General features: G+C 44.3%; 1 protein-coding gene across 1 annotated transcript in view; it reads right to left on the bottom strand.

Moving 5' to 3' along the window:
* Window positions 1-15,986, bottom strand: part of HTR2C (5-hydroxytryptamine receptor 2C) — a 103,149-nt gene that overhangs the window by 7,145 nt on the left and 80,018 nt on the right. Inside the window, exons 5-6 of the mRNA XM_055818115.1 lie at window positions 1,219-5,470; window positions 347-494 (exon numbers count right to left, since the gene is read on the bottom strand). Of these exons, the coding sequence (XP_055674090.1) occupies window positions 4,638-5,470 (833 nt within the window). The 3' untranslated portion in view covers window positions 347-494; window positions 1,219-4,637. The remainder of the gene's footprint in view (window positions 1-346; window positions 495-1,218; window positions 5,471-15,986) is intronic.

Below are 15,986 nucleotides of genomic sequence, written 5' to 3'. Positions count from 1 at the left end.
CCTGCCCAATGCTTGGTGGTCTTTGTGTGCTTTTTTCCCAGGAAAAAGCTTCTGATACTTTTTCTGCCCCAGTCTGATCTGGAGACAAAGCCAAGTGTGGTTCTTGGCTTGGCGTGTATCTATCCTAATGATACTGTGACCCAGGGAGGAAACCCATCCAAGAGACATCTGCATCTTTATCTCATGATGGATGCTGCTTTTGGAATGCCAGATTAGCATAATTGGTCTGCAAGGCTATCAGACACCCTTCATTAGCTCAAAGCTAAATGGTATTTCTGAAGAGCTGCTTGTGATTTGCTTTGTTTCCTTAAAATATGTTTTTCCTTTGGAAATTGTGTCTCCGTACCCAGGGCCCTCGTGGCTCCAGCACATCAGATGACTGCAGTCAGCCTGCTGACTTGGAAGGGAAGAGCACTGGCCATGCTCCACGCCAGTGACGAACCTCTTTGTGGGGCCGTCCAGAAGAAAGGCACTAATGGTTAACATGAGTGTCTCTATAGAGAAAAAGGCACTAATCACACCGACTACTCGTGCATCAGCTAACTCTAGCGTCATTAAATTATCACTCAGATAAAAACTACTGCTGACTCACAAGTCATTAGGAGGAGGAGAGCTGTGCTCAGGTGGGATGCCTTGAGGCTCCTCAGCATTGGCTCTGAACCGTATTGCTTCCCTAATGCCACCACCCCTGGGTAGCTGCCCTTCAGCAAACACAGGACTGAAGGAGCAGGCCCTTGTCCTCAAAGGACAGTCTTTGAGGGCCCCAGAGGTCCCCAAAAGTCACTATGTCTGACTCCATGGATGCTACACCCCAGACGGTGTGTGGGGCAATGTGTCACAGATGTAAGTCACGTCTGGAAGCTCGGGTCTGGAAGCCAGGTTGCTCAGCCACAAGGTGCTGTGCCTGAGCAGACGTGGCCAGTCTTGCTTGTGGCCTCTGGTGAGGAAGGCACAGCTCAGAAAGGTGCTAGTTCAGGTGCTGACTCCATGAGTAGACTCCCTGAGGCAAGTCAGATGGGGGAGTCTGCTTGCTGGGTGGGAGCGGCCACGCGCAGGCTCAGCCTGGCCGGCAGCCTGGCCGCACATCTCCCATCTGGTTTGAGAAACAAAGCAACCAACACGCTTCAGCCTACGGCACCATTTCCAAGGAACTATTTTCACTTGTTCAGTCCAAACTCAAAACAAAACACGATCACACACGCTATTTGTAAACCATACCTGAGCCGAGGTCTGAGGACTCACACAAAGCTTCCAGCAGGTACTCCCACCAGACAGCCCCAGGGCAGGGCTTCTCGAGGCACCACCGTGGTTAATGACTGCAGCTTGGGAGAAGCAAAGCTGCTGTGGGGACAACCTGACTTTGGTTAAGTTGCAGAGAACTAAATCCATTCTTCAAATTGAGGCATTTTTTAAAAATGTCTTTTTTAACAGTTATTCCTGGAGGGAGCAAGGAGAAGAGGGGGAATAGTTTATCACCATCCTCATATTTGACAAGTTTCGGGGTTGGAAGCCTTAGGGTATCTCCTGACATTAATTTCTGTGATTAAGCAACTGTGGGCCATACTTCAAGTGTGGGAGGAGAAATGAAAGTTATCCTTATCCTTATTTTTTGTTGTTGTTTTGTTTTTTGGTCATGACATATTTTTCACATAGAAAAGATTTTAACTGGGGACAGATGAAAGAAAGGGAGGGCACATTCATCCATTTATTTTCTGATAGACCATGAAAAAAAATTAAGAGTGATTAAACCAACAAACTTTCTTTAATAAATTAATAGCAGCATCACAAAACCCTGATGTGAATGACCCAAAGGAAGTTGGGCAAGTGACAGTATTTAACCATTCACAAAAATGTTATCACCCGCTGGCCAGGAGAGAATGCAGGCGCTGTAAGGCAGTCCCCTTGTCTGTTTACCTAAACAAGTGACATACATCAGAACGGGTCCAGCTGAGTAGCCACAGTCACGTATTTATAGTTCTGGTGCTGAATTTTTTAAAAACATTTATAAAAATTCTGTAAATTCTCTGTTCAATTCCTATTATTTACATCCAAATACAGTAGGCTCCCTTTTTGCCCATACAACAGAAGCGGCAAGGTGAGACAAGAAGGCTCCTATGCGAGGACAGTGCCTGTGTGTGGGCTTAATACTGCGTTCCAGGATGCTGTGAAAAATGAGCTATTCACACATGACCTATTCACACATGTGCTAGAAGCTACTGTAGTGCAACTTATTGCTAAATGACTTCAAAATCTGTGGTTGGCTTTTGGATATATATATATGTACACTCTCACATATATATATATACACACAGATACACAAGTTTGGAAAAGATGTGCTATGAATTCATCTAAGGAAAAAAAAAAAAACAACTTAAAAAGCAATGTGATCTTTCTGATTTTTCTCTACTGTTTGAGATAATCAAATCTGACTCAAAGCAAAGGGCAGTCACTGAAGGCACGAGTTCGTGTCTCTGGCCAGCCCTTTTCCTACTGGTTACCTGACCTTTTTGGAGAGGCAAGTGGATCCTCGAGCGTTCCAGCCTGTGGCGGCATCAGCAGGCTTGGCATGTGGTGCATCTCCGCTGCCTTCTGCAAGCAGTAAGATACTCTCTGCACTGGGATACCTCACCTGCCTGCATGGAAGTACCATGGATTTTTCCCAGGAGGGGATGAGGGAGAAGAGAGGACCATCAACTTCAACGTGCCAAGCTGAGAGCAACCCAGCACCAGACGCAACCTGTATGTCGTGTTTCAGTAGTGGCCTCAGAGAGGTTGTTTCTGCACACAGCAATGCAACAGCACAACGTTATGCTGAAGCACTAGCAGGATTTCCCATTTCTTCTACAAGTTAATTTTGGTGGGATGAACACAGCAAGCTTAGAGTACAAGCAGTTCATGTTAGTAAAATGCAATTTATCCATGCCTAGTGTAAGCTCTTCTGTTCTGAGGATTTTCATAGCCAGAGGCTGTTAGTGATGCTAAATGCATCCATGTTAGATGGGCACTGCAGCATTTGTTTGCTAGTTAATGGAGATGGAAAAACCTTATGGGTGATATCTGTCATTAGAGAATAGTCTACACAAGGAAAACCGCATGAGAAGCATCACCCCAGAGACACAGTGCCAGAAAGACACGATTCCTTGGAGGGTTTGTCTACACAGGAACACAGAGGAAAATTAATTCAAATTATACACAGTGTGAATTAAAAGCAGATTACTTAAAATGCATTAAATCCCAATGTGGATGTTTTCATTAAGATGTAAGTGACATTAATATGATATACTATAATTTACTTTGGGAGTGAAATGGAATAAATCAAATTTAAAAGTTATTCCAAATTAATCTTCCATGTAGACTAGCTCCAGGTCTGTTTCCTTCCTGTCCCTGGTCACCGTCTGCTTTTGAACTGTCACCAGCAAATGAATTCCAGTCACATAATCTGTCCAGTTCTGTCCACCCCCTCCTGAGACGGGAGAAATGAGCAGGGCCCCTCGTTTATGCCACTCTCCCAGCATCCCCCAGGGAGACACATCCTGCACCTCACAGCCTGGCCTGACCCCAGCCAGCACCACATGCACAGCAGCTTCTGCTCTACACCCAAGGCAGTGTTTTATCACCAGCTCTGCAAGTCCCAGGATGCTGAAAAATAAAAGCAAATGCTAAACAAGCTAAGGAATAAATAGACGTGAGGACTGAGAAGACAAGAGCTCTTACAAAGCCAGAGAGCTCTCCTCCACGTCAACCAAAGACCCTGGTCATCCAAGCAACCTGTGAAGGCAGTGTCATCCACCCCAGGCACAGCTGGCCCCACCCCAGAGCTGATGATTATCTGTAAGACCAAAGGATGGCTTTTTAGAAATCGGAGCCCCTCTATTTATAAAACAGGTGAAGCAGATCATGGGTTCGCTCTTTTTCTTATGCTTCTTCTCCAAGTGTGCAAGTGATCCCAGCACCACACCAGAAGGGCATTCCCCACCTTCCTTAGGGAGCCGGAGCCTCCTGGGGAACGGAAAGAAAACTGCAGCATTGGGGTGGGAGTCAAAATTGACCAGAGGTCCCTTGAAGTGCAAGGTTGCCCCAGCACGGCAGCATGCCACTACCCGTAACGGGACATGTCTGGCCAGGTACCTGCACAGCTGCTACGTTTTTGTGACGCCTCTCTGCCAGGTTTCTGTACAGTCTTTACACGGCACAAAAATAGGGGTGAGGATTTAAAGTATATATTTACTGTCAACTTGAAAAAGAAAGTTATACTGACCAAGTCTAATAGTATGTATTTGATATATAACTATTAACGTGCCATTCTGAACTCCAGCAAATGCCACCTGAGATAAATATTCAGCATTTTTGTTCATGCACTGGAAGAAGAATTCAAACATTTTGTCCATGACATATGCAAAGTAACTAATAGTTCTGATCTAGTATTAACAGTAAATATAGAACCTTAAACTTCACTGCGGTATATTAATATATATGATTTTAAGTACTAGACTGGAAAGACAACTATTTTTTTTTCTTTAAAAAAAAAAAGCTTTGTTCAGAATGCAATATTTACATTGTCCTTTGACCAACACTTACATTTTTACACATATTTTGGCTACAGATAACACTGTAGCAAAAGGCTGTGTGAGCCACCTTTACACACAGCTCACTCTTTCACTTACAACATTACAGCTGTTTATGGAGAGCTCTGAAGTCCCTGGTTGCATTTCAAGGCCCTCCTCAGCTTCATCTAGTTCCATGCTATTAAGTTCATTGCCGTTTCGATAACTAGTTAAAGTCAGATCTTTCCCATATAAAGCTGTTGAAGCAACATTCAGACACTGATTCTGCCGCAGCGCTGATTTTTTACTGGTCTTGTATTGACAACGGATATAATTGGAAAAAGCCCTGCGGTATGTTTTATTGAAGAGTGTGTATACGAGGGGATTAATCCCAGAGCAAACGTATCCCACCCAAACAAACACATCCAGGAGTTCACTCAAGAGGTCTTTATCACAGGCTTCCTTGCAAAGGACAGACATGACATTAGTGATGAAAAACGGGCACCACATGATGAGGAACAAAAAGAAGACGATGCCCAGGACCTTGGAGGCTCTTCGCTCGTTGTTGATGGACTGCATAGTTCCTTTCCGAAAAAGCACTGCCTCCTTATTTACAGGAGAGTTCAAGTGAGATGCTCCCTCGTGATTGTGGAGCATTGAAATGTTCTCTGTGTTGTTTTCCTTCTTGAGGCAGTTTACACTGCTCCTCCTCTGCTTGGGCACCTCTCCGCACATGAACACCGTTGCCTGTCTCTGCAGCACCTGGACGGTCAGGCAATACGTGATCACCATGATGATGAGAGGGATGAAGAACGCCATGAAGGATCCAATGAGGACGAAGTTCTCATCGTTGAGGACACAGGTCCCGTTTACAAACACCCTGGAGTCATCCTGCAAACCAATGACCGGAATAGGCGTAGATATCCCTAGAAGGACAAGACCGAAACCAAGACCGTTACCTGGATGGATGGGGCTCCAAAGAGGCCGCAGAGATGATGCAGGTCCTGCATGTATACAGCCCACCGCCTAAAGCTGTTTGAAAGAGAAGTTACTATTCCAAGATGGAAGGGAAAACCTCGTGTAACTCCTGGGAGTGCAGCTCCAGGCCATGGACGCTCTCCGCTGCAAGCAACTGCAGCTTTCCTGCGCTCCACAGCTGACACAGTGAATGCAGCAAAACTCCTTTATCAAGCTCTTTTTCTAGCATTAACTGCAAATTTGTGGGTGTAGAAGAGGCAGTCATCACCCTGCTCTGTTTCAGCTGGCCACTCCATGCCTGCCAGTTTAGGGGGTGTTTGAAATCATAGAATCATAGAATGGGTTGAGTTGGAAGGGACCTTAAAGATCATCTAGTTCCACCCCGCTGCCATGGGCAGGGACACCTTCTGCTAGACCAGGCTGCTCAAAGCCCATCCAACCTGGCCTTGAACACTGACCTAGGGTAGATAGTAGCAAATTTTAAAGAGGAAAATTATCAAAATGCAAAAGAATTACAGCTATGAAGATGCAGAAGCAAGTTTCTCAAAGAAATTTAAATAATCCTGATAGAAAAATGGCCAATTTTGCCATGACATCACAGACACATGGAAGAAAAGCTCTTGGCTTTCTGGGTCCTTATTGACTATCTCGTTGCAAGCAGACAGTGGTCTCTGCAAGCTCCATCTGCCCAGGCATTTCATCCACAAGCAGTGTGAAACTGAGAAGTACCAGAGAGACGGTCTTGCTTGAATTCTTAGAAAAGGCTATTACATAGTCAAATGAAAAGGCTGCAGCAGGCATCTGCCTGATTCCTATCCCTCTATCTTGAAACCAGAGCTAAAACCTGGAACAACAGACAACATGAGAGTGGAGAAGGTGAATTAAAATGGTAATCGAGTTGACGTGACAGTCTGAAGTCAGAACCCCAGGTACAAACTCTGCGGCTGGAAGGAAGGAAACTTTAAATGTCTCAATTATAGTAATAACTAGAGCACAGCTTCCAGCTACTCCTAAGCACTAAGCAGAGTAATAAGCCTCAGGGATCACTGCACTTGCCAAAGCAGTTTCTCTTGTATCCTGGTGGAACAGCACTTCTTACAGTTGTGCACTTAATGGCAGACAAGTGAGTGTAAGAATATTTTGGATCCCTTTGACTCTTCAGCACTACCCAGCATAGTTTGGTTGTCCAGGATTTCGGGACATCAGGTCTTTCTGAAGCAGAAGCAGGAGTCCTGCACATGGAGGGTCTCAGCAGACGGCTATGTGTCTGTGCTGTTTGGCACGTGGGCAGAGCAGACAGCATGTCAAGCCTGGAGCACAACTGTCCAGGACTGCACTGAGTAGCCTGCACCCATGGCTAGCTGCTGGCGTTTCCCTCTCAGAGTGAGGGAGTGAAGGAGCGAAAGCATTTTGAACAGCTCTAATTCAGCTGTGTTTACTTAATGGCCTCCAACACTGTTTTCCTCTAAGGAATATATATATCTGTGTACCTGCTCGATTCTACCTTGTGGAAATCATCAGCAATTCAGTGTGGGGACAGAAAAAAGAGGGAATACAGGACTCATGCCGAAGTGATGGACCTCACTTGAATATTTTTCATCTGTACTGGGATCCAAACTTCGTTCCTTGATCTGTGGAACTCAGTCCCACATCAGGAAAGACCCAAAACCTTCCAGAGAAATCTGTCTAGACACAACCAAACCCAGCAAAAGTAACAACATATTTTGGAATACCGTAACTTAGGTGTACACGAGAACATGGAAAAGACATGGTGGGTCAGATCTGGTCAGACCATTATGGGTTCATCTAGCCCTGTCTCATGTCTTTGGCAGGTACCAGAAGTTCAAGTCCATGGTACAAAATGGGTCAATTGCCAGCATTATAGCTTAAAAAATTCCACAGCAAGAAGTTGCATCCACACATCATTTTTAAAATAACCTTTGAGAGACCTATCTTCCATGAATTCTTAATCTCATTTATAACTAACTCCGCAATACTTAGCAGCATTCAGTTCCACACCCTATCTGCTTGTCATGTGAACAAAGTACTTGCTCATTTTAAATTTGCTGCCTGATAATTTTCTTTGACTCCCCTCAGTTCCTCTGCTGTGAGGAACAGTGAATAATCACTCTCTGGTCACCTTTTCCACTTTCTCAGTGGTATTACAGACCTCTATCATCCCTACTGTCTGACATCTCTTTTGGAACTGAAGAATGTTACTCTATTTACTCTCTCTCCTCATGCCAAACTCATTTTATGCCTTTGATTATCTTCCTCAGTTTCTTTTCAAATTCCTTTCTGTCCTTTTGAAGAAAGGGAAAGAACTGCACACCCCAGCAGTTAGAGAGCAGCAATACGTTTTGCTCTCCCCTTGCCACCCTCTGGCTGCCCAGCTGTGGGTGAGCACTCGCTCCGCAGACACGTCTGTGAGGCTGGCCATGCCCTGCCCTAGCTCCTTCAACCCAGAATAAAACGCGGTGGAGGCCACTGTTATGTCTGGATGGTTTTTTTGGCGTTGCTGTGATCAGCACAGGTCCTAGAACTAATCCTGTGGGACTCTGAATTTCTAAACAGAAAGAGTAACACGCTAAAGAGATTAACCAGGGCATTTTTCCCACTCCAGCTAAGTGTTTTCCAGGATTCTGGAGAATACATCTGCAATTCATCATTATCATAAAATTACCATTTGCCAGTAATCTAGTAAAGGAATTCTTTCTGAAATGTAATGATTATAAATGCCTTCTGTGATTATAGCATGAGTTTCCTTAGCCCCAGTGATAGTTCCAGTTCAGTCTTTCTTCGCTCTACACACTAAGGGTTATCAGCTTGCCCCTGGGCAAGGCAGTTGCCCCCTTTCTGATACGTTAGCCCCTGCTACCTTGCCCGTGCCAGGTCCCTGTAACTGCAATAACCTTCATCCCACCAAGCCATTGACTCTTCATCGTTAAAGACGCCTTTCTAATGCCTTGGCTCCACCAAACCACAGACATTTGGGAAGTGGTGAGAAGCGGACAGAGCAGTCTTTATACAAAGAAGAGATCTGAACTAGATCAATGGCATTACACTGGGATTATTTGCGTGGATAATTTTAAGCTTTAGAGCCCTCTATAACACATACACTTTGAAATAAAACTCCAAAATTAATAAAGATTCATTCATGAAGTAGTCATCATTGAATTTAGTGCTATTGCTTTAGCCGAGGGAAATGAGGTGAGGTTTCAGGATATCTTCATGGTCACACACATAAAGTACATTTGTGAAGAATAACCCAGTTCTGGGATATGATGAATACAGAAATACTGATGGCAGCCCAAAACTCTGCATGAGCATGAGATAGCTCAGCAATGATGACAGGGAACGAGGAGGTAGCTGCTGTACTGGAAGTGTCCCTCACCTCTCTCATAATAGAGTGGGATTTCAAACTGAGAAAGCACAGAAGAGAGAGAGCACCAGGTCTTTATTTGCTCTTTCCTCCAGTCCAGGAAAATCTCATCATTAACAGCAATTGGAAGAAAGATGCCCTTGGAGGAGCTGCCAACACATTAATTTAGCTGCCAGCTAGCCTACAGCACTGCTGAATGAGCAGCGTCACCCTCGTCTCAAATGCTTTCTTCTGCCTCACGCTTCTCTTTTGTAACTCATTCTTTAATACGATGTTTATCACTGATCCACCTCACCATCCAGCCCTAAAGGGAACTAAATCTGTTACACAACCTGGGCAACAGGGACTAACTCTGCACCACCCCAGTATGAGAAGTGCAGGGTGGAAGGTCTCAGACACCACAGAAGAGCTCCCTTCATGGGGGATTATTGCAAAATTGCTGCTGCAACAATCCCAGATGCAGAAATATCCGCTTGCAGACACAGCTCACAGCCTGGCCCTGATTTCAATAGGTTACCCTGATCACTATCTGCTGTGCTTATCACTAAGCATTGCCACAGTGCCTGAACACTGAACACGGTCACGGTGAATGCCTGCCTTATCTGCGTTCAACCCCACTTGACTCAAGCAACCCACAGTACTAATGCTGTGGTTGTAACTGTTTGTAATTTAAGAACTAAGTCCAGAGAAATCCAAACTCACTATACCGGCACAAGGACGATGAATGCTAAATCAGGCAAGAGGTTCCAAAGCCTTCTGCTGTCCAGCCTTGCTGCTGTTCAGCTCTCTGAGCCCCAGTGCTGAGTTTCTCATAGAACCACAGAATCATTTAGGTTGGAAAAGACCCTTAAGATCATTGAGACCAACTGTTAATCTAACGCTGCCAAGTCCACCACAAAATCATGTTCCTAAGCACCACATCTACATGTCTTTTAAATATCTCCAGGGATGGTGACTCAACCACCTCCCTGGGCGGCTTGTTTCTGTGCTTGACAACCCTTTCAGTGAAGAAAGTTGTCCTAATATCCAGTGTAAACCTCCCTGGTGCAACTTGAGGCTGTTTGGCTCGCATCCTATTTCTTGTTATCTGGGAGAAGAGACCAGCCCCCACCTCACCTCCCTGCCAGGGAGCTATAGAGAGCAATAGTGTTTTCCCTGAGCCCCCTCCTCTCCAGGCTAAACACCCCCAGAGTTCCCTCAGCTGCCCCTCATAACACTTGTGCTCCAGACCCTTCCCCTGCTTTGTTGCTCTGGTTTTGGACACGCTGCAGCACCTCAATATCTTTCTTCTAGTGAGGGGTCCAAAACTGAACACAGTGTCAAGGCATGGTCTTACCAGCACTGAGTACAGTTTTGTGAGCTTTTGCCTTGCACCCGAGCTGACACTTTTCATCAACAAATGTCAGACTGATTTACTGAGATGGTCTCCAGGCTCAGAGCCATTTTCCAGTTGTGTCAAATAACCCTTTCTAACTAAGGAGGCAGAAATTCCCAAAGGGAGGCAGCGCTGTTCCAAAAACTTGCAAGGTGAAAGTTTTGCAAGCTTACTGCATATCACACTTTGCTTTTCAGAGCAAACTCGGTCCTCCTATTTGATGTTTGAGCAGTGCCTAGGGCAACTGGTTTTGCCCCAGTAAGAAGAGACAACCAGCCACCACACCATGAACCAGGTCCCTGCTAGACTCAGCACTGAGAGCTCTGTGCACCCTTCTCCAGGCAGCAGCTTGGTCAGGACATCCCTCTTCACCATAGCAGCTCAGGAGGGAGAAGGTGAATGTGATTTTTTTTCTCTTCTCCTCTCCTTTAACTTCTGTCTGACAGAGCAGCGGGAAGCACGACAGAGAGAGATCCTCCCGATTACAAATTCAGTTATAGTGGTTGTACTAACTGCTTCTTGTCAGCTTTAAAGATGTCCTTAAGTGAGCAGAACGGTTCACCAAATGGGGCTGAGATGATGCTGTGGACGCAGTGTAACAGATGCTCTTCACAGATTCTCAATTAATAAAACAAACCCCAAATGACTACAAATATGGCTTTGTAAAACATTCACTAGCTTGCTCCAGAGAAAAAGTCAGCTAAAAAGTCCAATTTGCCATTCACTGAATTCAGGCTTAAATGAAAAAAAATGATGTTTTTGTGTTTAATACCTTGTTTTCTTCTGTCAAAGCCCACGAGACAGATAGAGATTACTGGAAAGATGGAGTCCTTGGTGGTTATTTCCACTAAGAAGGATGTAATTTCCATTCTTTCTCACAACATTCTTATACGAGAAGATATTTCATTTCCTCCAGGGACAGCAGCCTCGCTAAAGAAAACAGAGGCCTGCATCTGGGTCTACTCTGTCTTTCCATGTGTGGGATTCTCAGGGCTGAACACAGGAGCGGTCCCATTCTGCAGCAGGTACATGAGCTTGGCAATGCCGGGGGGCACCTCCCCTGGTGTCAGCAGTGGATTCAAAGTCTGCTGTGGTCCATGGCAAGGGCTCTGCTGATGCAGGTGGGCTTTGGATCTCACTACCATCCCCCCAGCATCTACACACAGTTTAAAAAAAAGAAAAGCAGAAAGAGCTGTGTGCCAAACGAGCCTATGGCTGTCACAAAAGCAGTCTACACTGCAAAACCAAACCCACTGCTAAACACTGTGTGCTTAAATCTGTATCATTAACCTAATATTTATTATTATAAAAAAATAAATGTGGATCAGCTTTAAGAGACATTCACCTGGATGTTAGCAGCTGCTGTAACTATGCATTATGATTAGAATGTGTTAGAGGAAATAGGAACTGACTCCCCTAACCCTCTCAGAAAAGGAAAAAGAAACTAAACCAAATCTGTTTGGTCTCTTAACAGAAGCATCTCACAGAGTGCCTGCACATTTCTCTAATAATAACTTACAGATAACGAGAAGTAAACCCCAACAGACAGCAGCCTCCTGATTTGCACTGTGAAAGAAAAGGCAACAGTTTCAGGAAGCAAAGCTCTTCAGAGACAAATAGAAGAACACGGGCTTCTGAAGTGTACAAAACCACAAAAATTCAGTGTATTACCCATATGTCAGCAGATTAATTGCAGTGCATTTCATGTGCTAATGCAGCAGCAATGCACCTTCAGGGCTGGATTAGGTCTAGTTTTATCTAACTGTTCTAATAAAATAACAGTACCAGCTTTGTCTTGGTTTAAAGTCAAACATAAAAGGGGGCTGAACTTTGAAGGACCTCCCTGCCTGCAACGAGCACAACTGCAAACAGATGAATGTAATTCATCTGTGCCTGAACAAGGTGCTGACCTTTACTTAAAACTTGCAATAGCACTGAACAACCTGAGTCTAGATGGAAAACCAGCGAACGCCAGCTAAAGACAGAAGAAATAAATTATTTTCCCACCTGCCCTTCTATTGTGCTAAATTACTTCTCTTAGTTTGCTCAGCCACATGTTTCCAATGGTTCATTTGAACACAGAGGGACAGGGCTCCTGCTCACAGCATACCCACTGCTGGGGCTGGGCTTCCCCAAGAAATCAGTGATGCCTGAACTGACACTCAGTAGCAGTAACCTCCTCAAACAGGGGACTCTGGCATCCCCCTTGCCCCTAGGAATGCATGTGGTGGGATGGTCAATCCATCTTCTGTGCAAAACACTTCACAGACTACCACCATCCGCTGCTATCCCAGGCAAAGCATTGCACTGACGTCTGGTGACAAAATCAAACCAATCCAGCACCCTTGCCTGAAATCCCAAGGTAGTTCTCTTGCTAGGAACTCAGCTTGTTACCAACTGCTATGATCTTCCTCCTCACCCTGATAACTTTTGCTGATGTGCTAGGGAGATCAGTGTCCTTCTTGGGAATTACGGTACAAACACAGGCAAAAGAATGTCTTCAAAGAAAATAACCTTGTAGTCGATTCAAACAAATGGGAAAAGAGCCAGATGAAGCCTTAGTGTAATGCTCTAGGGCATAAAGAAAAGGTTTCTGCCTTACCTATGACCAGATGATAGGCTGGAAAAAGTTTCATGAGCACAAACCTGCTCTACTGCTCCACCAGAAGCAAGCAGCAGCCTGGCTCCCAATGCTGATGCCACACCTGCACTCACCTGAGCTAACAAAAACTACCAGGATCACCACCGCCGCCGCACCTCCGCCTGCAGAAATCATGAAGTATGACCCCCGTGCTCACGAGGGAAGAATTTTAGTCACACGTACACAGTCAGACATTTAATGTCAAACACAAAAAGGCAAAAATACATTAAGTACAATTTTCTCCCAAATTGTGGAGAGAAGCTAACGCCACCCTTTCTTACGCTTTACTAACATGCAACCACTTTCTCAGCAATAGTATTACTGTCCTTCTGCCAAAGTGGTGCTTGTAGCCAGGAATTTGTACACTTTTCCAGGAGGTGAAGGGTGCCTGTCTAACCTTTGCTAGTGACAGTTGTCTTCCTCGTCTCCAAGTGACGAGCCACACACGGAAGCAGCCTGCTTGATGGGAAAAGTTTGAACAAAACCCTGGTAACACATTTTGACCTTCCATTTGCTATCTTCTCCATTAGCAGTGGATTTGCCATTTTTTTTCCCCATGAAAACTGTCCAAAAGCTTGTTTGCTAACCAGGGCCTGAAGCCTCAAAGAAATTCATGTGTGGTCCTATCCCAAAGTACAGTCTCTCAGGAGCAACTACTGCCCAGCACTGAACAGAGGGTGCTCAGGAGCAATCCTGTCTCATCAGCAAGCGTGCCATGGGAAAAAACAAACGCCTTGCTGAGAAAGTCCCTGATCCCAGAGACACACCTATGGGCAGAAATGCAAACAAAACCCCTAAACATGCTTTAAAACCATGACCTAAGACCTAAACATGCTTTAAAACCATGACCTAAGAGAGGCTACATGAACTACTCCAGTCTCCCTTTACCTCCATGTACAACCTGCTTTTAGCCTGTAAGAACACTACAGTTCCTTTTAGTGTCAGCGGTGCCACTCCAAGCATGTTCCTCAAACTGAGTATCATTTCCCACTGGGATTATCCCCAGGGAGGGAGGGGAAGGCTTAACTGATACCTGGAGTCTCTCTAAGGACACCTTAGGGCAGCTTGAATGCACAGGGCTGCTCAGCCTGTGTGAGAGAGGAACACTCAGGGCAGAAGCAAAAAGCTGTCAGACATAACATCACTTCATCCGAGATGAGCATTTACTGATCCTTACAGCACACGCCTTTCATACATCTATAAACAGATCTCCTCAGTAAAACAATGAAATAGTATGAAAGTTAAATGGGGATCAAAATTTCCTTTTTAAAGTTGAAAGGTTTGTTATATACACAACCCTCAGATATCTACCTGAAATCAAAATTATAATATCATTAGTGAGTCGGAGAGAGAATGAAAAGAAAAAAGTCCAATTTTAACACAGCACGTGTCATGGTATTACCATAATTCAGCAGTGCATTTCCTTTTTTCGTTAATTATTTTGTTTTCAAACAAACAAACAGAAGATGTGGGATCTGCTTATGACACTCATACAAAGAGCAGAATTTAAAGGATGCCCTTATCTCCATCACTTATCAAGTAAATTGAATTTACACTGCTACTAAGGTTGTAAAACTGTGAGCTGGGAAACTGGTAGCATGTGTAATTTTGGTGCTCTCTAGTAAATGACCAAACCTTGACCTTTCTGGGAAACAGAGGAAACCCCCTTCTGTGTTAGCAAGCACACAGCTGGGCCACAAGGAGCTTCAGAATTAAAGTGTTTTGCTTATTTTCATATCAGAAGCAACGCGTGTGCACCCTTCCACGTCACTGAAGTTCTTTCATTCACACTTCCAAAGTGGTATTTCTTTTATATCAATATTATGCCGTTAACACTTTCTCCTGTATTATATTGTGTCCATTTAGAGTTTAACTAGCTCTTCATCACCCCTGCCGAGAGCTGCGTGGGGATCTCCTCTCTTGGCCAGGGTGGCCCAAGGCCACCTTCCTCAGAGCAGGACACAGGGAGCCTGATGAGATTGAAACTACAAAATTCGAAGTATTGAAACAACATCAAGATTCTGCCAGCAAGCTTCTATCTATAATTTATTTTCAATTATGTGGATATTTCTGTTGCCTACATTTCTATTTCCAGCCTCAGCACAGTGCTATCTATCACAAAACTCATTTTTACAAGCCCAGCACTTCACAGCATCCACTTTTTCTCTAACCGAACACGGAAAGTCTTGCTCAGGTTACATTTCCTAAAGCACAGGACAACTGGCTGTGATGTACTTTAATCTGGAACAACGAGGACTTTGGAAAAAGACCCATTTATAAAGCAATTGTCAACAGACAGGAGGACTCTGTTATGTTCCCCTGCTTAGAAACCTAATCATAGGTTTAGGCTTGTGCAACCTGCCAAATTCATAGCTCAATGAGCAAAGAACTTCTATTATATTTTGCTGTCGGCATTAACATTTCAGGAAAATGGAATGCAAAAGCTACTAAATTAAGATAAATTACATGCTTTTTACTTCCTATTTTAAATTGTGGTTCAGGAACTGAATTCAAGATTCTTTACATGGGATGCATTTGAAAGTTTCTTCAGTCCAACCGAAGCAGGATTTGGGGAATGCAAACTGTCCAGCCTGCGCTTAAGTGCTGCTTTGAATTTGATACTTAATCACGTACAGAAAAGCACAAATTCTTTTGTGATACTTCATAATGAAGAGAGGATGAATGTATTTAACCTATTTTATCCTCTTGAAAATTGCATGGGATTTCATCAGGCCTTTCCAAGTGACAAATAGGTAAGAGCTGGAAGACAGCAACAATACACTTCGGGTGAGTTCTTTTCTTTCATTCCATGTTCAGTTTATTCCTGTGTCTGTCGCATTTCTAAATTCATTTGTAAAGTAAAAACAGTTATGCTCGAATAAACTAGATATATACCAAGAGTATTTTTCTTTCTCCGTTTAATGCAAACTTCTGGAGAAAGCCCACATAAATGGGTAAGACCTATCACATGCACTGGGAGGGTGGAAATCCAACAGCATTTCAGTGCCCTGAACAGACTTTCAGGGGAGTAACGATTCTGCCTGTATCTTCAAAAAAAAAAAAAAA

The sequence above is a fragment of the Falco peregrinus genome, chromosome 13, assembly GCF_023634155.1.
Source record: "Falco peregrinus isolate bFalPer1 chromosome 13, bFalPer1.pri, whole genome shotgun sequence".
Taxonomy (NCBI): Eukaryota; Metazoa; Chordata; class Aves; order Falconiformes; family Falconidae; genus Falco; species Falco peregrinus.
This window is presented reverse-complemented; position numbering and strand designations above follow the sequence as displayed.